The sequence below is a fragment of the Centrocercus urophasianus genome, unplaced genomic scaffold (genome assembly GCF_019232065.1).
Source record: "Centrocercus urophasianus isolate 14NV4802_14NV808 unplaced genomic scaffold, USGS_Curo_1.0 seq_42, whole genome shotgun sequence".
Classification (NCBI taxonomy): domain Eukaryota; kingdom Metazoa; phylum Chordata; class Aves; order Galliformes; family Phasianidae; genus Centrocercus; species Centrocercus urophasianus.
The window spans coordinates 343,247-366,631 of NW_024885000.1; the positions used below are offsets into that span (position 1 = coordinate 343,247).

At 54.9% G+C, this 23,385-nt stretch overlaps 4 protein-coding genes across 9 annotated transcripts in view; 3 read left to right on the forward strand and 1 right to left on the reverse strand.

The window, feature by feature from the left end:
- The window catches only part of CCND3 (cyclin D3), a 37,866-nt gene extending 25,562 nt beyond the window's left edge, over nt 1–12,304 (forward strand). For all 3 annotated transcript variants that reach the window (XM_042833545.1, XM_042833544.1, XM_042833543.1), the window contains exons 2-5: nt 1,357–1,572; nt 7,503–7,662; nt 8,165–8,307; nt 10,507–12,304. In XM_042833545.1, coding sequence (XP_042689479.1) covers nt 1,402–1,572; nt 7,503–7,662; nt 8,165–8,307; nt 10,507–10,668 — 636 coding nt within the window. In that variant the 5' untranslated portion in view covers nt 1,357–1,401 and the 3' untranslated portion in view covers nt 10,669–12,304. The remainder of the gene's footprint in view (nt 1–1,356; nt 1,573–7,502; nt 7,663–8,164; nt 8,308–10,506) is intronic.
- Nucleotides 12,305–13,487: 1,183 nt separating this feature from the next.
- BYSL (bystin like) lies at nt 13,488–16,107 on the reverse strand. The gene is made up of 6 exons (XM_042833622.1): nt 15,707–16,107; nt 15,486–15,624; nt 15,074–15,207; nt 14,688–14,848; nt 14,304–14,406; nt 13,488–14,091 (listed from the first exon to the last, which is right to left on the reverse strand). Exons 1-6 carry the CDS (start codon nt 16,105–16,107, stop codon nt 13,743–13,745), a joined length of 1,287 nt encoding a protein of 428 aa, XP_042689556.1. The 3' UTR covers nt 13,488–13,742.
- Nucleotides 16,108–16,145: 38 nt separating this feature from the next.
- MED20 (mediator complex subunit 20) lies at nt 16,146–20,461 on the forward strand. Its single transcript, XM_042833822.1, has 4 exons — nt 16,146–16,204; nt 16,292–16,443; nt 17,881–18,134; nt 19,824–20,461. Exons 1-4 carry the CDS (start codon nt 16,191–16,193, stop codon nt 20,037–20,039), a joined length of 636 nt encoding a protein of 211 aa, XP_042689756.1. The 5' UTR covers nt 16,146–16,190; the 3' UTR covers nt 20,040–20,461.
- A 2,839-nt stretch (nt 20,462–23,300) lies between these two features.
- The window catches only part of USP49 (ubiquitin specific peptidase 49), a 23,876-nt gene continuing 23,791 nt past the window's right edge, over nt 23,301–23,385 (forward strand). For all 4 annotated transcript variants that reach the window (XM_042833619.1, XM_042833616.1, XM_042833620.1 and 1 more), the window contains exon 1: nt 23,301–23,368. The gene's annotated coding sequence lies outside the window, so the exon portion shown is untranslated. The remainder of the gene's footprint in view (nt 23,369–23,385) is intronic.

Below are 23,385 nucleotides of genomic sequence, written 5' to 3' on the forward strand. Positions count from 1 at the left end.
AGAGGCGGGGAGGAGGGCAGCTCTCGGCACGGTCCTTCGTGCGGCGTGCGGGGCGGCCCGGGGGGCGGCGGGGACGTTGTGTCCGTCCTGCTGCGGCTCCGGTGTACGGGGTGGGGGACGGGGGGGGAGCGAGGGGGCAGCGCTTGTGCTGGAAGCGATCGCCCCGAGCGGTGCGCCCCATGCGCTCCCGATAACGTTCTGGGAGCCCCAACCGCACCGTGCTCCCCAAAAAGCGCCCAGGGAGGGCGGCTGAGCGGCGATGGCGGTGCGGAGGATCGCGTGTCCTGCGCGGGGCCGAGAACGCCTCGTTAAAAGGGGGAAATAATATCGCTAGCGTTTCCTTCCCTAAATGAAAAACGAATGCGGCTCTGTAGGATGCGCTGCAGAGGGGGACGCCTCGGGGAGCTCTTGGTGAGGCGGTTGGAGCGTGCCGTCAGCAAGCACAGAAAGAAAGAACATTCTGCAAAAAGCAGATGACTTCGGATCGAGCCCGCTGCTTTTCATCGGAAAGAAACGATGGGGCACGGTGCTTTTAGCGAGTGTGTTTGTTCTTGTTCCTATTAGCATTGTCCTGTTTCTGCCATTCCCTTTCTGAGAAGGTTAGTTAGACAAACGCTGCTTTGGAGCCTGTTGCTGGGGAGCTCAGAAGGCTGTCAAAAAGTAGGTGACACCTGGCACTGCTCCCAGCACTGCGTCCAGCCCATGCAGGGTCGCTGCTGGGGAAGCACAGTGCTGCCTGAGGAGAAACTTCAATATCTGTATGGCTGTGACTGGTGCTGCGGTGCTGACTGATCAGAGCAAAGGACTGGGATGGAGAGCCCTGGGGTTCTGCTTGTGGTGGTGGTGCCAGTGTGGCTGAGGGAAGTTTGGGGCTGGCTGGGGATGCTGCACAAGCGGCTCTCCAGCTGGGCGCTGCTGGCAGTGTGAGTTTCCCCCTTGGTCCCAACTCTCCGAGGCGGCTCAGCTGTCAGCAGGCATCCCCAGCAGAAGTTACAAGGCTGCAAATGAAGCAATTGGGCTCTTTTTAACCACATTCAAGTTCTGCAGGAAGAAATGAATGAAGGCATACAGCTTTGGTGGAATCTGTTGCTATTGTGGAAGTTGTAGACTTAACGCCTGTAGCTCATTTGCACCTTTGCACTGCGGTGCTGCCAGAGCTCTGCAGATAGGTGTGAAACACCATCCTGACCAGAACCTTTGAAGTTGCGGTGGGGCAGGATCTGGGGAGTCCGGTGCTGATTAAAATTTCCTTTTTTTTTTCTTTCTTTTTTTCCCTTTTCTCTCTTTTTGTTCTTTTTTTCTTTCTTTTTTTCTTTCCTTATTTTTTTTTTTTTTTTGGTAATTGGTTTTTCTCAGGTGTGCGAGGAGCAGAAATGTGAAGAGGAGGTGTTCCCTTTGGCCATGAATTACGTGGATCGCTACCTGTCGTCCGTCCCTGTGCGGAAGAATCACTTGCAGCTTCTGGGGGCAGTCTGCATGCTGCTGGCTTCCAAGCTGCGGGAAACCATGCCCCTTACTGTGGAGAAGCTCTGCATCTACACAGACAACTCCATCACGCCTCAGCAGCTCCTGGTAACCACCCCTATCTCTAAGGGCTCTCCAGCCCCTCCCCAGCCCTTTTATCTCCTGCGTGCTGCTGCTTGGCAGCATACCTGCCCCTGTGTCTCCTTGTGCTTTTTGTCCCATTTCTCCACCTTCCTCTTGGTTCCCCAACCAACCGTCTCACCTCTTTGCCTTGGTGGGTTTGATGTGTGTAGGTGGAGACTTTTCTCCTTGGCACAGCCTCTCTCCCTGTTGTGGAAAGCAGGGTTGTCATCTCCACATTACAGAGAAACTTCCTGTGCCTTACGTGCTGGCTGCCAGCACAGAGCTTGCTCCTGAGCGTGCTCCTGAGTGAGCTCTGGGGAACAAAGGCCCCGTCTGCACTGCAGCGGAGCAGCAGGCAGGTGCTGGAGTGTGCCTCTGTGCTCTGCTCCAGCTGCAGTGCACCCTGCTCCTGGGCATGGCGTGGGAGCTACATTTCCACCCTGCTGGGGAAATGAAGCCTTAGGTGCAGAGTTACCCAGTGGAGTGGGTGGCAGCAGGATGACCTCGGAGCTGGCTTGCTGGGTTGCACTGTCCGGGCTGCCGGTGCTGCTGTGGTGATGGCAGTGCTGGGAGCTTGCTGCTGCCCAGGCCCTGCTTCAAGCCTTGAGTTAAAGCAGGGCTGCTCTGCTTAGTTCCATCAGACACTTGGGCACTAGCTGCATAGGCTTTGAAAGGCAGAACGTTTTCTGGTCTGATAAAAGATCCTAACCTCTGAATTCAGCTTTGCTGATGAGGAAGGGAACCAGAGAACCCCTTTATATGGGGACCTCCCGTGCTGCTGGGTCAAAGCTCTCAGGAGGAAACGGCCACCTCGATTCGAGTAATAAACATCCCCGGAGGTTTATCTGTGAGAGTTTCTCAGGGTTAGTCATTGCTGTATTAAATATCTGTTTTTCTGGGCTGGTGGTGGGTGAAGTGATCTAAGCATGATTTGTCCCCGAGGTGGGGACAGAACTTTCAGGTGTGAATCAGAAGGCAGGTCTGCAATGGGCTTTGCTCTGGCTGTGGGTTTTCCAAGTGCCAGTGAAGGTTGGGGAAAACCCCCTCCCCTCCATACGTCTCTCCCTTTAGTTATTTGCGGGTGTTGTTGCCTTCTTTAGCAGTCATGAAGAAAGTAGAAACATAGAATCCTTAGTGTTGGAAGGGATCTTTAAAGGTCATCTAGTCCAACTCCCCTGCAGTGAACGAACAGGGATGTGCTCAGCTAGATCAGGATGTACACAGATCATTGCCTTGAGTAACAGTGAGAAATGCAGAGGGGATGCACATGCTCACTGCTGATTCGGATGCTGAGCTAGAGCTGCCATAAAAGCCATGCCATGGTTTTGTCCAACTGTCAGCAAGATTTCATCCTGGAGAGCAACTTCTTACCTGCCAGTGGATTCTTCACGTGCATCTTCCTGGGATTGGAGTCCATCACATACCAGCCTGTAACAGAAGGGTTCCTCTTGGCACAGTGTCAGTAACTCCCATGTTTCTGTCTCCTTTTCCTACCACTGTCATTACCCCTGCAGGTGAGGGGCAGTGATCACAGAAGATCCTAATGGTTTCTGCAGCAGGGATCTTGGGCCACAAAGGGATGGCAGATACCACATCTTCTGCAGATTCTTGTTTATTTGAAGACTCTTTTTTGGCACAAGTTTTCTCTTTCAATCAAATCTCAAGCTTGGTTTTAACAGGCTCCTTCCAGAGAACAGCTAGGAGATGTGCAGGTTGGCAGTGGGCATGGATGTGTTTGCATGCAGAAGCACCATCCCAGAGACTTTTTCCTTTGCCCTCCACTGAAATGCTGAAGCCTCCTTGCTTGGAGGCCGCCCTCCCGCCCCAGAGGTTTGTCAGCAGGAAGCTGTGGCTAAACCATGCCACAACATTCATCTTCCTTTCTCCCTCCTCTTGCTCGTGTTGCAGTGGAAATGGAGGAGAGTAGTGCTGCCTGCCAGCCACCTGTTGCTTGCTTTTTTCTGCAAGTCTTTGTGCTGGAGTTCTGCTTTTCCTGTGCAGTTTTCCCACCAGGATCCTGGGGCACTGCAGAGTAGGGCACAGCTGAGTAGCTGGCATGTGTCGTTCCTCACTGTGCACCAGGGTCACTGTGACCAGAGCAGCTTCCCAAGGCTTACTTTCGGTAGATGCTTCACCTTGTTGGGTGCAGATTCTGCTCCAGTTCTCTTTTCTCCACTGCAAAGAGGGAGCAGAGGTAGCATCTGAAGATACTTGCCGGGTCTCAAAGTGGAGACAAACCTTTCAAGAGTTAACGCCCCAATTACAAAACCAGGGTGAGCTGCTGTTTCCCTCCGCTGTGGTAATGTTGCTTCTCTTTCACAATCTTGCTCTGGAAAACGGTGGGGAGGGGAAGGGGAGCTTCTTCATCGAGATGTGGGCAGTGGTGCAGGCAGCTGCCTGCTGGGATCTTTGCAGTTTCAGCTCCCACCAGTCCCTCCTGGCCTTTGGGAGGAAGCCAGCCTGCTTTCCCGTGAGCTTTGCTTCCTTCTCCTGCGGGGATGCTCGGCACCAGCTCAGCAGCTCAGAATGGACACACTTGAAACACAATCTAGCTGAAGTTATTCTAGAGAGAAGGAAGTGCTGCAACGAGGGACTTGTCCATTTGGAGGAAGTTGGATTTCCGTCGAGGGCGTTATCTAACCTACCTTTTTTTTTTCCTTTAATAAAGTGCAGGGTTTTTGTTTGTTTGTTTTTTTTTCTTTTTTCTTTTTTTTTTTCTGGCTTCTACAAGAAGGCATTCAGCTGCTCATGGGCTGGGGAGACCACTTGTAGGTCACCTTATTCTTTGGCCTGCATGCATCTGCCTGATCTGCCCCTAATTTGTTGGCTTGCCTCTGAGCTCTTTGATCTGAGATCAATTGTTCACCTTCCAGGCATCAACTGGCACAGACTGTGAGCAGAACCAGGCCGTGAGGCACACAGCGAGGGCAGCAGCAGTGACACCAGGTGATGAGGAGTGAAAATGAGAGGAAGGAGTAACAGCTGAGCAGAAAGAGATGTTCAGTTGTGATAAGCATTGAGCTTCCAGAACGCATGCTTGTCTGTAGTTTGCCTTCTGCTTGTTGCACGGGTGGGATAGGTGTGACTTTCTGCCTCTGAAGTTGGCACCTTTACCCTTGGCATCCAGTCTTGAACTGGTTGGTCAGGGGATGGAAACGAACGTTTGCCCCAGATTTCCTATTTGCAGGTGGGCTGTCATGGCCTCTCATTTCTGTAGCTGTGTCTCAGCTGCTGGGGAGGGTGGGTTGCCGACAGCCACAGCAGCAGCTCTTCCACCCTTCCTTTGAGTCAGCTCGCGAGCATACCAGAGCAGCTCCTGCTTTGCTGCTGTCTCATTGAGGCTCATTGGTGTAAAATGGTACCTTATCAACCCGAGTGACAAAATCGAGCGCGACTTCCTTTCTCTTGCAGGCAGGGCTGCTGCAGAGGAGCTGGGTTCTGCCCTGTGCAGCATTGCCAGATGTGTTTACACAGCCTCGTAGGCATGGCGTGTGTGTGGGTGTTGCTGGGGACAGAGCTTGATTTATAGGGTGACTGTCACTACGTAATGAGGAGACAAGCTGCTGTAACTGTTACATCCCAGTTGGAGCTTGCAGAACTTTGCTTGTGACTCAGAACCCCCTTGATGAGGGGCTTGAGATTGTTTCACTGCAGTAGGACCATAGTGAGCAGAGAAGGCGCTGGACGATGCTAGCTGCTTCCCTTCCTTTGCTTTTGTAGGATGCAGCCGGAAAGGATGGAGGATGCAAGCTTGTAGGGAAAACCCAGCTGTTGTGTGGTTTCCAGCCCAAGAGATGCTGGCCAACTGCGGGGAGCTCTTGCAGGGCAGGGGCTGGGTGTATTCCCAGTGATGGGATGCTTTCTGAGCAATGCTGGCAGCTTGCAACCCTTCCATAGGGAGGTGGGACTCCACAGGCAGGAGAAACAAAGGAAATATTTTCCACTTTCTTCCTCTCTTTCATTAGGCAGGCAGAGGCTGATTCACTTGGGTGCAGAACAAAATGCCAGGAAAAGGATGTTTGCTACACTGAGCGGTGCTGCTGTCACAAACCTGCCTGCCTATCTCTTGCAGCCTTTGGTTCTGCTTCTTCCACAGATAAAATGATTCAGAGATTCTGCCCTGCTGATCTGAGAGTGTGGAGTCCCCAGGGTGAGCAGGAGAGAAAGGAGGAGCGAGCTGGTGTGGCCGGAGGGCAGCTTTCCCCATGAACTGGTGGCAGTCCTCAGCTCCTGTCACCATCAGCCCGCACCATGAGTGCCAGCTAGGGATCTGCCTCTTGTAACAAGGTTTTCAAGAAGCTGAATTGTTTTATTAGGTGGAAGAGAGCTGCTTTTGTGCACTGCAGATGGACAGGCTGTTGTGCTGGACCAGTCGCAGTGTGGCAGGAGCCAGCATGCCCCCAGGTGAGGTCTCACAGCCAATCTGTGCCTTGAATTTTCTCCTTAGGGCAGAGTGTGTCCCAGCAGGGACAGGCCTTCTGCCACACCACACCAACGTCACGTGCCAAGAGCTGGCTTGCAGCTCCGAGAAAGCACACAAGGAACAAGGGTTTGGAATATGCTGGGCTGGCATCTCCTCCGTTCTCAAGAGCTTCCTTTTCAGGCGTAGCGTTGTGCTTGGGGCTTGGTTGATGAGCAGTGATGTCCATTTCCCCCTTCCAGTCTTGTCCCTTGTGCAGGGGGTCAGGGGGGAGCTGCTGGGCTCTCACCTCCTGCCAGCAGTGCGTGCCTTGGGCTTCAGCTGCATGGAGCACAGCAGCTTCCAGACAGCACAGGGCAGTTCTCTCTTGCGACTCTTCCCTCGTGTCACCTTGCCATGTTGCTCAGTTGAGCTGGCAGCCATCTCCCATGTAAGCCTGATTTTTCCCTGCAGAACCAGGTGCCTGTGTGCTGTGGTACCGAGGCTCTGGGTCTCATTGCTGCATTTCTTCTTGCTTTTACTCTGTGGCTGTGTTGGCTAAAAAATACAGCAAGCCTGGCAGGCTGGCTGTCCATATGGGAGGCAGCGAGTCTGTTCTAGCAAAGCACTGCTTTCTGGTTGGAAAAGCACAAGCTGTGAAGCAGCAAGTAGCACATTGGGCCTGGCATGGGATTTGGAGCAGGTTGAGCAGTGCTGTTCATTTAAGCAACTCAAAACCAGTGTTGTTGTCTTGAGAGGAAAGTGAGTTAAGGGGGAAAAAAAAAGAGAGAAAAGAAAATGGATATCTGCTCTTAGGAAAAAATCTCACTTCTTCAAATCCATCCATTCTGGCAGCCCTGTGGCACTTCTGTGGGCAGCACTGACCTTGTAATCTTAGACTATTTGGACAAAGAACAGATACGTGCTGGGCAGGACCGGGCCCTGAAATGCAGATACCTGATAGGAATCCCAGCTCAGCTCTGCCCTCCCAGCCCCAGCACAGAGGCATTGCTCGGGTGCTGCAGTGCTTCCCTTCCCCTGCACGTCCGCAGGGTCTCTGTGTTCCCCATGCCATGACAACCAGATGGTCCCTGTTTGCCCCACCCTGTGCTGCTCCTGGGAGCCTGGGTGGCTCTTCTCAGGAGTGGGGAGGGAACACAGGAGTGATGTGTATGCTGCTGCCTGCTCTGTTTTTCTTACTGTTGCAGCAGCATTGCAAAGCAAAGGAGTGCCCAGAGGAATGTCTACAAAGCAGAAGGTTAATCTGGTTGCACCTTTGGGAAGAAGAAACCGGATTTGTCACTTCCTCTTCTCATCTTTGCTCCAACCTTCGCAGCGCCTCAAGGCTGGATTTGTGCCATAGGCACAGGGCAGGGATGTTCCCTCTCTTTCTCCCTTCCTAAAGGGCTGCGCTGCTTTACTGGCCCTTCCCCAGATTCTGTGTGTAACTGCCTGTGAGTTGAGCGTCTCTGCTGGACTTAGCCCTGCTGAGTAATGTCTGTCTGTCTTTGTACAGGATTGGGAGATTCTGGTCTTGGAGAAGTTAAAGTGGGACCTTGTCTCAGTGATAGCAAACGATTTCTTGGCTCACATCCTCCATCACCTCCCGCTTCCTAAGGACAAGATGGAGCTGGTGAAGAAGCACGCACAGACCTTCGTTGCCCTGTGTGCCACAGGTGGGTGCCTGCTCTGCTGGGGAGAGCTGCAGGGGAGCGGCCTTGAGTGCCTGACTTCATTCATACGGGAGTGCTTTGCTGCTCAGCAGCTTTGTCTCCCTGACAAAGTAGAAGTATCCTGGGGGCTCTTAGTGGGTGCCCAGGAGATGGTGGGAGGAGCAGAACAGCTGTGCCATCATTCTGCCTGCGGGAGGCTGTGTGCTGGAGAGCATCCAGAGCAAAGGCAGCTTCACTGTGAGCCTGGGTCGGCCTTGTTCTGTCAGTGGAGCAAGGTCACCTTCGACACTTCTTTTGGTGAGGGAGGCCCAGGGAAATAGCTTGGTGAAGCTTGCTGTTGTGATGCTCAACCTGTTTTCCATTGCTTTGCTCCTGTTTCTCACTGCTAAGCTGGAGACTGCTCTGCCCTCACTAGTTTCCCATGGAAATCAGTCCCAAGAACTTAAGAGTTTGCACACATCCTCGCTAACAACTTTTTTCTCTCGTGTCCTCATCCTGGTTTTAGACTACACTTTTGCCATGTACCCCCCCTCCATGATCGCGACGGGCAGCATCAGTGCAGCAGTGCACGGCCTGAGCATCTCTGTGAATGGCTTTGGTGGGGAGGCAGTCACCGAGCTGCTGGCCGGCATCACTGGCACAGAGGTGGTGAGTGTCGGCTGGGCAGCGGTGGGGAGGTTTGGCTGGAGGTTTGGGATTGGGTGGAGGCTCTTCCCCTTTCTGCAGCTTGGTTTGAATGGAGGGGGGGGGGAAGCTGTCTGTAATAATTCTGGCCCTGGTTTGATGAAGGCCTGACAACCAGAGAGCATCTCTAGATGCAGTGTGCTCAGTGCAGCCCATGGCTACAGGTGGCTCCCGGCCCCCACGTGCCATCTGTGTGGAGGAGATGAGCTCAGAGCCTTTGAAAAGCAGCACAAAAGGGAGCGTCTGTTCCCTGCACAGACAGGTGTCGCTGAGATCGGGTTGACCAGGTGGGCTGGGGCACAGGGCAAAGCTGGGCTTGGCATCTGCTTGCCTCCATGGTGTCTGGTTGCAGGTACCCTGGCTGGAGGTATGCAGCATTTCAGGATGTTGGCATGGGGTGCTGGGGGGCATCTACCTACTCCTCTGCTGCCCTCTGAGTAGGGAAGGGGTGTCACCAGGCTCCTCATGTGCTGCTCACTGTGGATGCTGTGAAGCCATTGGGAGCCCTTATCCTGCCTGGGCCCTTTCTGATCTTTTCTTCTGCCCCAGCACAAATGCCAGCAGCCAGCATGGGGTTGGTTTCAGTCCCCTGACAGCAGTGCTGGGACTTGGAACTGGTGCCTGTGCCGGATGGGAGGCTGTGACCTGGCTTTGTCCATGCAGAGAGGGGATGGGGCAGGAAGATGTGTTGCTTTATTCGTGCAGCTTTTTATATTTTTTTTTGTTTGCAGGAGCTTTTTTAAAGAGTTAATCAGTGCAGCCAGCTGCTTTCAAGCTGCTGCGGTGAATGGGACAGGGGCTGAAACTGGCTGTGGGCTGGAGTTGGTGGAGGGAACAGGTGGGAAGCAGGGAGGACACCACAGAGGGAGTGCAGCCAAAACGGTCAGGGGCAGCTCAGCTGCCTTCCAATCTGCTCGGGTGCTGCACGGCCAGCCTCTGCCCAGCTCCTGCAGCAGGAGGAAGCCCTGTGGACGTGCCTGCAGCACCACAGGGCTCCCAGGGGAAACCCCCAGCCTCCCATCTCACCTCAGGGCTGGTGGTTCTCCCTGAACACGGCCGTGCACTGTCCCTGGGCTGTGACTCGGAGCCGCACCATTCTGCTGCTGTACCCTCAGCCTGCAGAGCCTGCAGCTCAGCTGCCCATGGAGTCAGGGCACGCAGATTGGGGCAGCCCCCACAGCCCCCGGCTCCACTGTCAGGTGAAGGGCTGCACGCAGCTGAGCCGACTGTCAGCATCTCTCCCAAAATCACCCATGGAAAGCCCGGTGGTGGCTCCTCTGCCTCCATCCCTATCTGCAGACAGGTGGGAGGTGAGGGCAGCCCTGTTTCGCCGTGCCCCGCGCTGTCCCCTCCGCCCGCCAGCGGCTCCGGGCTGCAGCGCCTTTGGGCTGCTCTTACTGGAAGCGGCGCAGGGCAGGGGTGGTGGGCGTTGCTATTTCTGCTCGCCACATCCTCTGACAGTTTCTAAGAACCGGCGGTGGATTCCTGGTAAGAGATTTCGGTGTGTGACAATATCCCGCGAGCGCGCAGCCCCGTGTAGCCGGCTGGGCTGCGGCCCTGAGTGCGAAATGCCGCCTCGTGCTGCTGAGTGACAGCGTGTGGGAGAAGGGCCAGGCTTTGCCCTTTCGTAGTGCAGCTCGTGGTGGTCACAGCACTGCTGCGGTGAGGCGGAGGAGTTCCCTCCTCTGGTCACGGCTGGGTCTGGCTGGATGTGTGAGTTTTGGCTTCCAGATCCGCAGTGATGTGCGTGCCACTGGGCTCCCAGCAGGGATGACCTGGTCTTACTTGGGCAGTGGCACGACAAGATGCAGAGCTTGAGGAGTCCCTGAGCCTGAGGATCCCTGCACTCATGTGTGTATCTGTCCTGAGGGATGGCTCTGGCCAGCCCAGAGGTGTTCTGCTCTGCCCCTGCGCTCGTTGGGGGTGGCTGCATTGCTGAGCTCACTGCTGCGTACAGTGGGAAGAGGATAAGCAGAGTGTTGGACTTCCAGGAAGGGTCTAAATGACATGCAAGCTGGAGGTTTCTCCTACAGGAAAAGGGCTTCTGTGTGCTTCGATGCCCCAGGGGCCGGAGGTATAATCCAGCAGCTGCTCAGAGCTGTTTTAAGGCCCTCAACTCTGAACAGCAGAACTGAGGCCTCTTGTCCCGCCCCTCTCCTACAGGACTGCCTGAAGGCTTGTCAGGAGCAGATTGAGGCAGCCCTAGCCGAGAGCCTGAAGCAGGCATCCCAAAGCCAACAGGAATACAGCACTGCCAAGACTGCTGCTTACCCGGCCAGCCAGCCCACCAGCACCCCCACAGATGTCACGGACATCAACCTGTGACCGGCTGCCCCTGCCCGAGAGCTGCCCATCCCACGACAGCAGGACCCGACCCAGCACCCAGAGTTTGCGGCGTCCCCCCGGTCCATCCGAGAGCCCCTCCACCTGCTGTGGGGATTCGCTCTTCCTGCTGGCTGTATGAGGGCAGCTCCGTGCTCATCCTTCTCCCCACCTCCAGCGCCAAGGGGGTGGCAGGGGGAGGGTGCCGGGGTCTCTGGTGACTCTGTGGTGCTCACTGCTGCTTGAACTCTGCTCGCTGGCTGCTGGGGGTGGTGGGGGCGAGGTGGCCCTTCCGGGGGGGCTGGGTTGCAGAAGAGCTGAGGAGGGGAACAGAATCCAAAAGGAAATGGTAAAACGTTTCTGTTTGCTTTCCTTGTCCCCTGGCTGGCAGACTGCTGTGCTCAGGTGTGTTTACTGCAATGACTTCCAGCCCTGCATGGGCCACCAACCGTGCACAGCCAGCTCTCAGTTGGCTTAAGTGACCAAAATGTCCGTCATCCCCTTGCTGAGCACTGTGCTCATGGGTCCCTGGGTCTGGGCTGCTGTGTGTGGATAGCTGTGGGTCTGGGGCGGTGTGGCTGCTTCTGGTTGGAGGGATGTGTGTGCCTTGTTTCTTGTTGCCATTAGGTCTGGGATTTGCGGGTTCTTGGCTTTGCTTGGGAGAAGCGCTCCCTTTTTTGCATGGACGCAGAGAAGTCCTCATCCTGGGGACTCCTGGGGAGAGCAGTGGGTGCAGCGCGATGCTGCAGCGCAAACCCGTGCAAAGTGCCTTGGCTTTCTGCTGCCCCACCGAGGCTGCTTAATTTATTGTTAAGTGCTATGGAAAGGGGGGGGAGGAAGGCTGCTGCTCCATGCGGTGGGGCCTGGATGCCGGTCTTTTCTCCTTCCTAAAGTGCCTTTATCCTTTGTCTCCTTCCTTTGTTCCCTGGGCAGTGGGAGGCTCTCACTTGAAAGCTGTTTGGCTGTAGGTAGCTCAGAAGTCAGGCTAGATTTAAAGAAAAAAAAATATCACTGAATGTGCTGCTATAGTCTGAAATGCATTTTCACTCCTCCAAGCCGGGGATCTCAGATCGTGTCCGGGGGGCTGTTCTGCATCAATACCCGTATGGCTCTGAGCTGTGTCCTCACAGGGTAGAAAACTCACTGCGCACTTGAGTTGAACAGTGATTGCATTTTGTTGTTGTTCTTGTTGATCCTGTCTGTTAGTTTTACAAAAAAAAAAAAAAAAAAGTGTTGTTTTTTTTAAAGAAAAAAAACCATTATATAATGCTGCTTTTCTAAGAGAGAATCAATAAATTGTAGACTTGTATTAACCAGGAATAGCCAGAGAGCCGCTGCGGGGCGGGAGGCAGTGCTGCTGGGGCTGCCCTCTGGACACAGAGCTGCAGCTGCTGTCCTGGGGGGAAATCTGCTCTGGGTGCCACCAGAAACAAATTTTATCAGGTGGAAAAAGCTGGGGCTGCTGTTCTCCCACCACCGATGTGTCACGAGGAGCGTCTGTACAAACAAATTTTTATATATATGTATGTATGAGTGAGTTTTAATTTAAGAGTAATCTGTTTTGGTGTTCACATGCAAGAGTCCTGCTGCTGGGAGAGTCAAGTACCGTATAATGTTGCAATAAAGTACTTCAAATGAGCACAGTGGTGTCAGGGCTTTCCCTTTGCAGCCATTCAGTGCTGCTGAAGCGTTCCCTGCACAGACAGGCGCTGTGCTGCAGGAAGGTGAGTGCAGTGCATTGCGTGTGCTGGCAGCATGGTGTGTCTCTTGCTTATCAGCTTCTGGGTTTTTTAAAGAAAGGAAATATGAATCAGGAAGCCAAGAAAAAAAGAAGTGCTGCGGTGTGTGAGTGGCCCCAGGTGCTGTGTGCTGCTCTGCTCCGTGTGGCTGCTGGGGAAGGGGAGAAGTGGAGCTGGGAGGAGGTGGTGCTCAGCACTGCACGGAGCTGCACAGAATCTTCCTCACAGGCTGTGATGCTTCCAGGAGCATCCCTGTAATGTCCAGGTAAGCACCCATGTAAGTGCAGCCTTATGGGATGCCCCTGCTGGGTTTTCCAGCAGAGGTGGCACTTTGTGGGCTTTGCCACATGTGGCCTCACTGGCCAAGAACAGCAGTGCTGTGGTGCTGGGGCTGCTCCATCTCTGTGGAGCAGAAAGGCAAAGTCCTTGGGGCAACTGGGAAGTGTTTGGGAATGGTCAGTGCAGAAGGGGCTGCCAGCACAGCGGTGCATGTGCTGAGATGGGAGCAGGCAGGAAGGAGGCCCAGGCCACGAGACATCTCCAAAAGGATGCACTGCAGGGAGTGGGGAGGGATGGGGAACAATCAGAGGCTGCCAGCCTTGCAAGGACAGGAGCTCTTAGAGGGCTTTCTGCTCCCAGTGCTGCAGGGCAGCTTCTGCCCTCATCTCTGCCTGGGGCTGTACACAGCATCCCTGGGTTGGCACAAGTCAGGTGCTGGCAGCAAACCTGGAAGCACCAGCTGTAGCATTCCTGTAGAGCTCCTGTGGGCTCTGGGAAGAGTCTAGGGGCCCCAGCCTTGGCCCCCACCTTTCTCACTGAAGGAAGATGTTTACCCCCCAGCCCTTCTGCCCAACATCGCAGACCACTTAATGCACAGCAGTCGGGAAGGTGCCTGCTGCCAGCAGGGAGACAAGGGTGTTGCGCAGCCCCCGCTCTCCTTTTGCAGTCGGGACAGCTCCTGCAGTGCAGCCCTGCAAGGAGCCCAGCGTTGGTGGCTTTGCTCTGCCCCCTGCTGGGGACGGGACAGGACGATGCGTGTATGCAGCCGCAGAGATGCAACTACAGAGTAGAGCTACTCCAGACTTCAGGACCCAGCTCGGGCTTTATTTTCCAGAACAGGAGCAGGACAAACCCTACTCTTTCCTGGGTGCCAGGGGCATGGCGCTGCCTTGCAACAAGCAATGCAGGGAGCGCAGCCCAGCCCTGTGGGTACAGCACCACGAGCAGAGGGATCCCAGGGCTGGATGTTCCCAAACACCTCCTGGAGGCGTTGCTCCCTGCAGTGTGCAGCAGCCCCCAGGAGCAGGCCAGGCCGTGGTGTTTCCCCACCTCCTCCCCTCACTCCATGGCCGCAGGCTCCTGCCCCTCCACATCCCGCGTCTTGGAGTTTGCCAGCTCCCTCCGGATCTCCGCTGAGATCTGCGGATGGCTGTGGAACTTGAGCAGCTCGAGCAGAGCCTCCTTCTGCTCTGAGGACAGGTCCTCCTTGTAGCGCTGGGCGAGAGCCAGGAAGCTCTGGTGCCACAGCACGGGCAGGGTGCGCTGGTCTGTGCGGAAGGCCAAGAAATGGAAGACCAGGGCATCCACCACGCGGAAGGGCAGCGCGTACTTCTTGTCGATGAGCAGCCGGAGGAAGATGCTGTTGGCACCGTTGTATGGCATCTCAGCGATCTTCAGCATGGCTGCACTGTGGGGACAGAGGGAGCAGCGGGTGAGGGCAGGGCCAGCAGCAGCAGGGGGACACCCAGCACAAAAAGGACAGTCTCCAATCTCAGCCCTGGGCAAAGCTGATGAGCAAAAGCTCTCCCTGCTCTGAGCTGCTGGACAGGCTGAGGGACAGATCTGGTGTCCCTGAAAGCAAACTGTTCTCCCCACGGTGACTTTGCCCCGCTGCGTTACCTGGAGTGCAGGACAGGGATGGAACACTTGGTGAGGATGCTGCCGATGATGATGGCCTCCCGCAGCGTGCAGGTCCCCGATTCACACAGGGGGATGAGAATTCCTGTGAGGGGAGAAGAGTTGGGCACCACTGGTCATCATCACAGCAGGCAGAGCTACAGGGTGTGAGGCTCAGCCTTGCTCTCTCAGGGCACATTTAACCCATGGAAATAACGGCTCCTCTGCATCATGGACATCCTTCCACCTTCCTCCACCACACTGAGCCCCCACAGCCAGAGAGAGCAATGTACAGAAGTAGTGCTGTGCAACACACTGCCCTGCCGAGCTGCTGTGCACTGCAGCAGGCTCCCACGGGTGGAGTGCAGCCCGACAGGGAGCCCCTACCTTTGAACCACGCTCCTGGCTTGAATAGAGCCTTCTTCAAAGCCATGTAGAGGTGGAAGTTGAGGCGCTTGTACTCAGCAATATCATCTCTGACCCGTGGCAACAGCACCAGGTTGTAGAACCTCTGTGCCATCCTCTCCTTCAGGTTGGATGAAAATATCCTGTGAAATGCAAAGCATGAAGTGAGGTGTGTGTGTTCTGCATCTCCAGAGCCAGGTTCTGAGAGAAGGGGACTGCAGGAAACCTCTCTTGTCTCTGGGCATCCCCTCTGCTCAAAGGCACGGGGAGGGAGGAGCAGGGTGTTGAACACATGATGGTATTTTGTACTTCTCATTCCATTACAGAAAGAGAAAACAACAGCTCAGAGTGCACTGTGCTGGTCGCACCTTGTGGCCTGGTACATTGCCGCTGCCGTCCACGTCTCAGGCTCTGTGATGTAGAGGATCTGCTCCCAGTTGGACAAGGCAGGAATGATTTTAAACGCTTTGGGGAGTTTCCCACTCCTGTATTTGGACAGCACCTTCAGTGAAAGCAGAGGGGCTGGGGTTTGTCTCAAGGCTGTAAGCAAGCCGTCTGCTCCCTGCACAGCTCCGCTGCAAAGGGGCTGTGCTGAGTCTCTGCTCAGCACAGGGCAGCACTTGTGTGCCACACGCGCCCTCCCCATCAGCACGAGGTCCACGGCAGCCCTGAGAGAAGCAGCAGCGCTGCCCCTCCTGGGGTGGGATGACCTCATTGCTGCACTGGGGGTGGGGCTGCCAAAAAGGTGTGTGTGGGGCCGGGGGCCCGCAGTGCCCTCACCTCTCGGACGCCTCTGTACACCTCCAGCACGCGGGGGTCGAGCTGAGGCATGGGGCGGCCCGACAGCTCCGACAGCGCCGTCTGCACCTCCGTCTGCTTCTCCGTGATCTTCTCCATGATTACATCCGCCAGCGTCCGCCTGGGAGCCGGGACGAGTCGGTGCTGAGGAACCGGGGCTCCCCGTCCGCCCCCCACCCCCTCCTTCTCCCCCCGTCCCGCACCTGAGCGGCGGAGCGCGGCTCATGAACGCCTCCAGCGCCCTCTCGTCCTCGGGGTCCACCTCCACATCCCCACCGCCGCTCCGCCCGTCCCACTCGGCCGCCCGCCGCAGGCTCGGCCATTCCTCGTCTTCGTCCTCCTCCGAGCCGGAGCCGCCCGGGGTCGCGCAGCGCTGCGGCGGCGGTCGGGCGGGCGCCCCGGGGCCGTGCTCGGCCTCCAGCTCCTCCTGCTGCCTCCGCGCCTCCCGCAGGATGCGCCGGGCCAGCCGCGGCCCCACGTAACCTCCGTCCCGCTCCTCCGCATCGCCCTCCGCCTCCCGGCCCCGGCGCTGCCGCACTCGCGGGGCGGCGGCCCTCAGGATCTGCTCGTGCAGCGGCTCCGCGCCGCGCGCCGCCTTCGGCATGGTGTCCTCAGACACGCGCTGCGCGTGCGCGCGCCCGATCCTTCCGCCGCCGCTTCCGGTGCCGGGCGGGGACGGCCGGAGCGATGGGGGTCACCTGGTGAGGGGCCGCGGGGGGCGGGCCGGGGGTTCGGGCTGGGCTCCGCACGTGTCCCCGGGCCGTTTAGAGCCGTTTGTTGCCCCGCAGCGTGACGCAGGTGCCCGTGTTGGAGGGGAAGAGCGTGCAGCAGACGGTGGAGCTGCTGAGCAAGAAGCTGGAGCTGCTGGGCGCCGAGAAGCACGGCGCGTTCGGCGTGGACTGCGAGACGTACCACACGGCCGCCGCCATCAGCAGCCAAGGTGGGCGGCGGGGAGCGGAGCGGAGGGGAGCTGTGCCCGCCGTCGGGGCCGCTCCGTGCGTTCGGCCGAGCCCGAGGCTCGCTGCCCGCTGAGGGATTTTTGCCTGCGGTGCCGTCCCCTCCTGGAGCAGAATGGGAAAGGAGCTCTGCAGAGAAGGACCTGGGGGTCCTGGCGGCGAACCATCGGCTGCCCTGGTGGTTCCTTGGGGCACACGGCACAGAACGCAGCCAGCAGGGTGAGGAGGCGCTGCTCCCCTCTGCTCTGCCCTGGGCTCCCCAATAAAGGGCAGACGTGGAGCTGCTGCAGAGCCCACGGAGGTGGTGGGAAGCCTGGAACATCTCCTGATGGAAAAAGGCCGAGAGCCCTGGGGCTGGGGAAGAGAAGGTTCAGAGGAGGCAGGGGGGATCCTAGCAATCTGTACAAATACTGTAGGTGGGTGTCGAGATAATGGGGCCATGCTCTGGTGCCCAGTGATAGGATGGGGGGCACTGGGCACAGGCTGGAACTCAGGAAGTTCCCTCTGAATATGAGAAAGAACTGCACTGGGGCCCAACTGGAACTTGGCAAGGGGTGCAAAGAAGAATAAGAAAGGCTTCTATAGGATTCTCAACCAGAAAAGGAAAGTCCACGAGTAAACCCGCATAGACCCCGTACACATAAGCAACACAGGCAGGCTGGTAACAACAGACAAGCAGAATGCTGAAGGATGCAACAGCTTTTTGCCTCAGTCTTTACTGCTCTTCACACAGCCCTGGAGTGGATGGGTCAGAAGGTGGGAGCTGGGGAGCAATGCCCCTCCTGCTGGAAGCAAAGATCAGGTTTGTGACCGTCTGAGGATTGTGAATGACCCTACATCCATGGGTGCAATGAGATGCATCCAGGAGTGCTGAGGGAATTGGCTGACATAGTCACCAAGTTGTGGTGACTGCCACCCTGTCCACCTCACCTCCATGCCAGGAGAGATCATGGAGCTGATCCTCCTGGAAGCTATTATGAGCCCCATAAAAGAGAGGGAGGTGCTATGGGATTACCAGCCAGGCTTCCCCAAGGGCAGGTCCTGCCTTGTTGCGTTTTATGGTGGTGCAACCCCAGCAGTGGACAAGGGAAGAGCCACTGATGTCCTCCATCGAGACTTCAGTAAGGCCTTTGACATCGTCCCCCACAGCATCCTTCTCTCCAAATTGGGAAGATACGATGGGTGGACCATTTGATGGGTGAGGAACTGGTTGCAAGATTTCTTTCCTCTTTAAGTGTTAAGAAGTAAATGCTGTCTGTTCACTGAACCGCTGGATAACAGTGTGTGTGTGAATGGTACAGGGACATCAGGATTGAGGCAGCAAGGAGAACAAAGCAAGAACAGATGCTTCCTTCTTTGAAGCACATATGAGTGCAGAGCTGTCAGCGTCGCAGCCCAAACGCTGTTGCTCTTTATTTCAGGGCAGACGGGCAAGCTGATGTACGTGATGCACAACTCTGAGTACCCCCTCAGCTGTTTCGCTCTCTTTGAAAACGGGCCCTGCCTCATCGCAGATGCCAACTTCGATACGCTCATGGTGAAGCTGAAAGGCTTCTTCCAGAACGCCAAGGCAAACAAGATCGAGAGCCGGGGCACGCGCTACCAGTACTGCGACTTCCTGGTGAAGGTGGGCACCGTTACGATGGGTCCCAGCGCCCGGGGGATATCTGTGGAGGTAAGAATCACCTTCAAAGGGTATGAAATCCAGCTACAGGTAGGGAAATCCCATGCTAGAGGCTCTGCTTGAAACCTTGAGTCCCCATTCCTTCCGTGTATCAGTTGTGTTATTAGCCGCTGGCAGTTTGTACTGGATGCATTCATGTGTGCAGCAGGCAGAGCATTTATCTCCTCACAGTAAGGTTTAATTCAGGTACTGCAGAGCTCAGCTGTGCCGACAGAAAAGCCTGCTGTTGAGGTGTCCATAGACGAAACCCTGAAGGAAAGCCATCCAACCAAAAAGTTGCTTAAAATACTGATGCACAATGCTGGAAGTGCACTTCAGGTTAATAAACATACTGAGGCGGGTAGAACACTTTGCTGCTAATTTAATGCTGGTTTGGGTTTTGCTTTCTTTCCTGACCTTGTGCAGACAGTGGCTGGGCCGAGCAGCACCAAACGGTGCCCTCCTGCCGCAGGTTTGGCTCTAAAGCTGCTCACTCCTCATCAGAGCGCTGTGTGCTGCGGACGTCAGTGCTGCCCCAGGTGTGCTGGCCTGGATTGCTGCACCGTGGGGTGCTGTGTGGGCTCAGAGCCTCTCATCAGATGGCTTCCATGCTCTGCTCAGTACTGTGGCTGTTGATAAGACTCGAGAGCATCAGTCACAGGGTGGAAGCTGGGCTGCAGCAAACCTTGAATGCTGTAGAGGGAGATGTATCTGTGCACAGGACTCTGTGTGGCAGGACCCAGGATGGTCCTGGAGGTGGTTGGCTGGTTGCAGGTGCGAGTGCAAGGCACTCAAGCTATGGACAAGCCTCAGCAGTTCAGAAACATCTTGGATTAACACAAGGAGCTGGGCTGTGCTGGTACAGGAAGGGCAAAGCAGAGCAGGTGGGGCTCCAGACATGTAGATGTGTTGGTGCCTAGCAGTCTTTAAGGTAGCTGAGAATTAGGTGTTGGAAGATCTTTCAAAATCTGAGCTCATGTCTTGCTAAACACACAAATCCTATTAACTGGTCTATAATTAATAATGACGCTGCATCTACCCGGGCAGGTGTTCCTAGCTAGCAGGGATGGGATTAAGAAGTGGCTTCACAGGAATAAACACAAAAGTAGTAGTGTGAGCACTGCTGTTGACCTGGGGTTAAAGAGAAGCCTGTTTTACCCTAAGCTTGAGTTCAGGACCAGATTTTCTTAGCAGTCTGGTTGCTTCTGCTTTGGTTTAGTAGTTTGTTTTCAGGGTGTCCTTTAGGACATAATTCCTGATCTGGAACTGCAAGTCCTTAAATCTCAAGGCTTTATCATTACACACCTGAAAGAAGTCATGGCCACATAAGCTGTTCATATACCAATTTGTGGGAATGAAGTTTATCATTGCTTTTCCAGTACAGGGGATTTAATATGACCAACAAACTTACCGGGTAAATTTCCCTTTCTTTTTCTTCTCTTTTGAAGAGGTGGCTTGCATATTCCCTGCATGTCCTGTTCGTATGTTTGTCCATCCTTCTGCTGTTACATGCTCAACATTCTCAAAGAGAAGAGCACTGTTTTCCTTCTGCAGCCACAGCACAGAGGGGCTGCTTGCTGCCTTCAAACTCTCGATGCATATCTCATATTTAAAACAGTGAGGCAGAGAGAGGAACGTACGTTGTCCTGTGCGTGGTTATGGCCCTGCAGTGAGCTTCAGGGCTGTGGTTTCTGTTGCCAGGTGGAATACTGCCCTTGTGTGATAGCCAACGACTGCTGGAACCTGCTGATGGAGTTCATGCAGAGCTTCATGGGGAGCCACACTCCCGGCATCCCGTCTGTGTTTGGCACCAAACATGACAGCATCTACAGCCCCGCAGACACAATGGTTCAGTACATGGAGCTGTTCAACAAGATCCGCAAGCAGCAGCAGGTGCCTGTAGCAGGAATCAGGTGAAAGGACTCCCAGAGCTCTGTGCAGAGCAGCTGCATCCTTTCTGCAGATCAGGAGTTTCTCCAAGAAGCAGCACTGCTGTCAGCCCAAAGTTTTTTTTCCTTCCAAATCTCTTTGCACCATTTGAAAGCAAAGGTTTTGAATGCCACGAGGATTTCTTCTTGTCCTCCCCCTCCTTCTTCCTTCTCTGTGTGTCTGTGCTCAGGCCCATGGCTCTGCTGGTTCTCGGTGCAGTGCTTCATGCAGGGGGATTACCATTTGTTGGCAAAGGAATCCCAGCCAAACGCATGCAGAGGGCAGAGTCTCACTGAATGCAAACAGCTAGGAGAAAGGATTTTTTTTTTTTTTTTTACTGCAATATTTGTGTGAAAATGTCTTGTTATTTTTTGTCAAAATAAAAAGCTGTCTTTTTGTGAGAAGATGGAGTCTGTGCACAGCGAGTGTTGTTCTGCTTTGTATTGTTTATTTACAGCTTTTGAAATGTTCTGTTGCGTGGAGACAATTCTTTAACAGAGTTTTATCTTTGATTAGGTTCAAGAGCTTTATACCACTGTAGCAAACTAATTTCCCTGTGGCAGGAAGTCTACAGGAAGTCTTGTATTCCTGTTACAGGTATGTTCTTAGCTTGCCTTCATCTTTGATATCAGATGGGAGTATTAAAGTCTTCCCCTTCTCAGTTAAAGCCCAGTGCTAAATAAATAAATAAGCGTGGCAGGAGGCCTCATGCACTGGAAGAGGAAGCCAACTGCTTTATCTCACGGTTTGAAAGGCCTGCAATAAATGCCCCACTGCTGCACACCATTCCTCTCCAGAGAAATCCTGGTGATATCAGCAGATTTACTGGAGTAAGAAGGATCTGTGGAATGAGAGCCAAAAATTTCTGATGAGGCTTAACTGTACGATATCACTTGAATATTTTTCAGTGATGACTTATTTTTATGGCAGGAAAAGCAGGGATATCGCGTCCCTTTTGAGCTATTTGTCCCCTTGGTTTTACATACTCAGCATCTGCCTGGCTTGTAGCTGCAGTTTTTCCCTCTCTCCCCCTGCTGCACCCCCTGCCTCGTCTCAGAAGCAGCACAACACCTTGTTCAGCCAGCAACCTCTGTGCTGAGCTTCCCCTGCAGTTCCTGGGAAGGCTGTGCTCAGCACGGTGCCAGCTCTGCAGCCCTTGTCCTGGATGAAAAGAAAGGTGTAAGGGGATTTGCAAAGGGAGCAATGGGTTCCTGGTGAAGAAGCAGCGTGTGTCTTCCAGCAAGAAACAATTTTGGTTACTTGCTGATAAATGGGTCTTGAAGATTCTGAAGAGAAAAGAAAACAGAGATTTTTTTTTCCCTCCTAAATAGATTTTTTCAATCTGAAACAGCAGGCAGTGAAGAAGCTGCTTTTTAGTTGATTTGCTGACTGGTGGAGAACTAATTACTTAGCAGTGGCTTCTTTTTTATTTTCATTTATACCTGTAAACCTAATTAACTCTTACAGGGTCTAGAGCTTTCAGTGTAGGCATTTAATACATTTAATCAGCACCGGCTCTAGAAAGAGCTGGTTGATAAGCCGTCATAAATAGCAGAATGCACCGTAAGTGCACGAGAAATTCCAACATGCTGACTGTGCTGAGTTTCTGCAGCTCCCAGCTCGGCTTGATGAGTTGTGCACTGACTTCAGCGGGACTATTGGTTTTCAGGTGATGGTTACAGAACGTGAGCTGCAGTCAGCTAAGTGCGGCTGTGAAAACAAACTGCTGTTTGTACGGGTAGTTATTTCACTTTGTTTCACTTTTTAAATCTTGAGGTAAAAAAAAAAAGAATTTCCTTCTAATGACCAGATTAGTCACACTGAACATTGCCAGTGCTTTACTAATTCCTGAAAGATGGTCTTAAAAATATAAAACGTGTGCTGGCATCTCTGGGGACTTCTGTGCTCTTATTAATATGTTGTGCTGTTCCCAGAGTAATAAAACAGGACCCCTTGAGCTACATTCTGCCTTCAGTTACACCATTGCAGCCATTGACGCCAGCAGGCTTCCACGTGTGTAAGTATGGGTAGGATTTGGCTCTGTATGCCTGAGCAAAAACGTCTGCTGCTGTTGCTGCGTTGGCCAGGGTTGGAAGGGACCTCAAAGATCATGAATCTCCCACACCCCCACCACATACAGGGCCACCAACCACCCCATTTCATACCAGCCCAGGCTGCCCCGGGCCCCATCCAACCTGGCCTTGAACACCTCCAGGGATGCACGGGGCATCACAGCCTCTCTGGGCAGCTGTTCCAGCACCTCACCACTCTCATAGCAAAGAATTTCCCCCTGACCTCCAACCTCAATCTTCCCTCCCAGTCTTTCACGTTCCCGGTGGACAAAACAACTTCTTTCCTTTCGATCCTCATCAGCTGTACTAAGCATCGTTCTGCTCCCTGCTCCCAGCATCACTGCGGCAGGTCAGCGCGGCTCAAAACGCCGGTCTGCGTCCTAACAAGTCTTCAGGGGGCTTTCAATGGCGTTACCTTAATGGCTCGTGCCAGGGTAATCGAAAACCACCCTCATCCTCCCTGTCAAGGCACGGTCTGGAAGGTTGTTTTCCCCAGGCCTCGTTAATCATCAATTTTAATCATCAATTTTAATTCTTCTGTCCAGAACGGCGCGGTGGGGTTCTGTAAGATGAGCGGCAGGCTGTCAGAGCCGAGGAGGTGGGGGGAGGAGGGGGTCGGTGTTACCCGCCGGGTGCCCCCGCTGCGGCTCGTGCTCCTCCATGAGCTCAGCGCCCCGCCGCCCCCCGAGGGTCTCCCCGCCCCCATCGCCTCAGAGCCCCGTCAACGCCGCGCTGCCCCTTTAAGAGTCCCTTTGTCTCCGCACCATCCTTATTTACCCTCCTGCTTCTCAACCAAACTTAGCCCGGGATTCACAAAGCCCGCTACGTCACCGCCCGGGGCCGGGCCCAGCCGCTCCCTGCCCCTCAGCGCCGCCGTCCCTCTACTCAACCGTGAGCCACTCAGAAGCACCCCCTAGCGGCTGCGCAAAGCTCGTAAGCTCCGCCAGAGCTTCCTCTACCACGGCGCTAGCTACGCAAACAGCGTCCGCTTGAGCGCCGGCAGCGCCGTCACGCCCGGGACGGCGCCGCGCTCCGCTACACCCGCGCCGCTACGGAATTGGCGTAGGCGGCGGTGGTGAATGGGGAGCGAAGCGAGGGGCGGAGCGAGCACGCTGTGTGGCGCGCTCTCTGGCCAATAGCGGGGCGGGGCGGGGCGCGGCGGGCGGCCAATGGGCGGGGAGAGGGCGTGGCCGGCGGCGTTGGGGTGTCTCACGCTGGTGACAGCTCGCGCGTGCGATGATGGCGGTAAATAAAGGGAGCGG

Bases quoted from the DNA above. Each gene is read 5' to 3' on its own strand.
- BYSL (XM_042833622.1), bottom strand. From the start codon at position 16,107: ATGCCGAAGGCGGCGCGCGGCGCGGAGCCGCTGCACGAGCAGATCCTG. The intron at 15,208-15,485 runs GTGAGGGCACTG...CTTTCACTGAAG, and splicing joins TGTACAGAGGCGTCCGAGAG to GTGCTGTCCAAATACAGGAG. The intron at 14,849-15,073 runs GTGCGACCAGCA...TGCATTTCACAG, and splicing joins GCAATGTACCAGGCCACAAG to GATATTTTCATCCAACCTGA.
- MED20 (XM_042833822.1), top strand. The intron at 16,444-17,880 runs GTGGGCGGCGGG...TCTTTATTTCAG, and splicing joins CGCCGCCATCAGCAGCCAAG to GGCAGACGGGCAAGCTGATG. The intron at 18,135-19,823 runs GTAAGAATCACC...TTCTGTTGCCAG, and splicing joins CCCGGGGGATATCTGTGGAG to GTGGAATACTGCCCTTGTGT.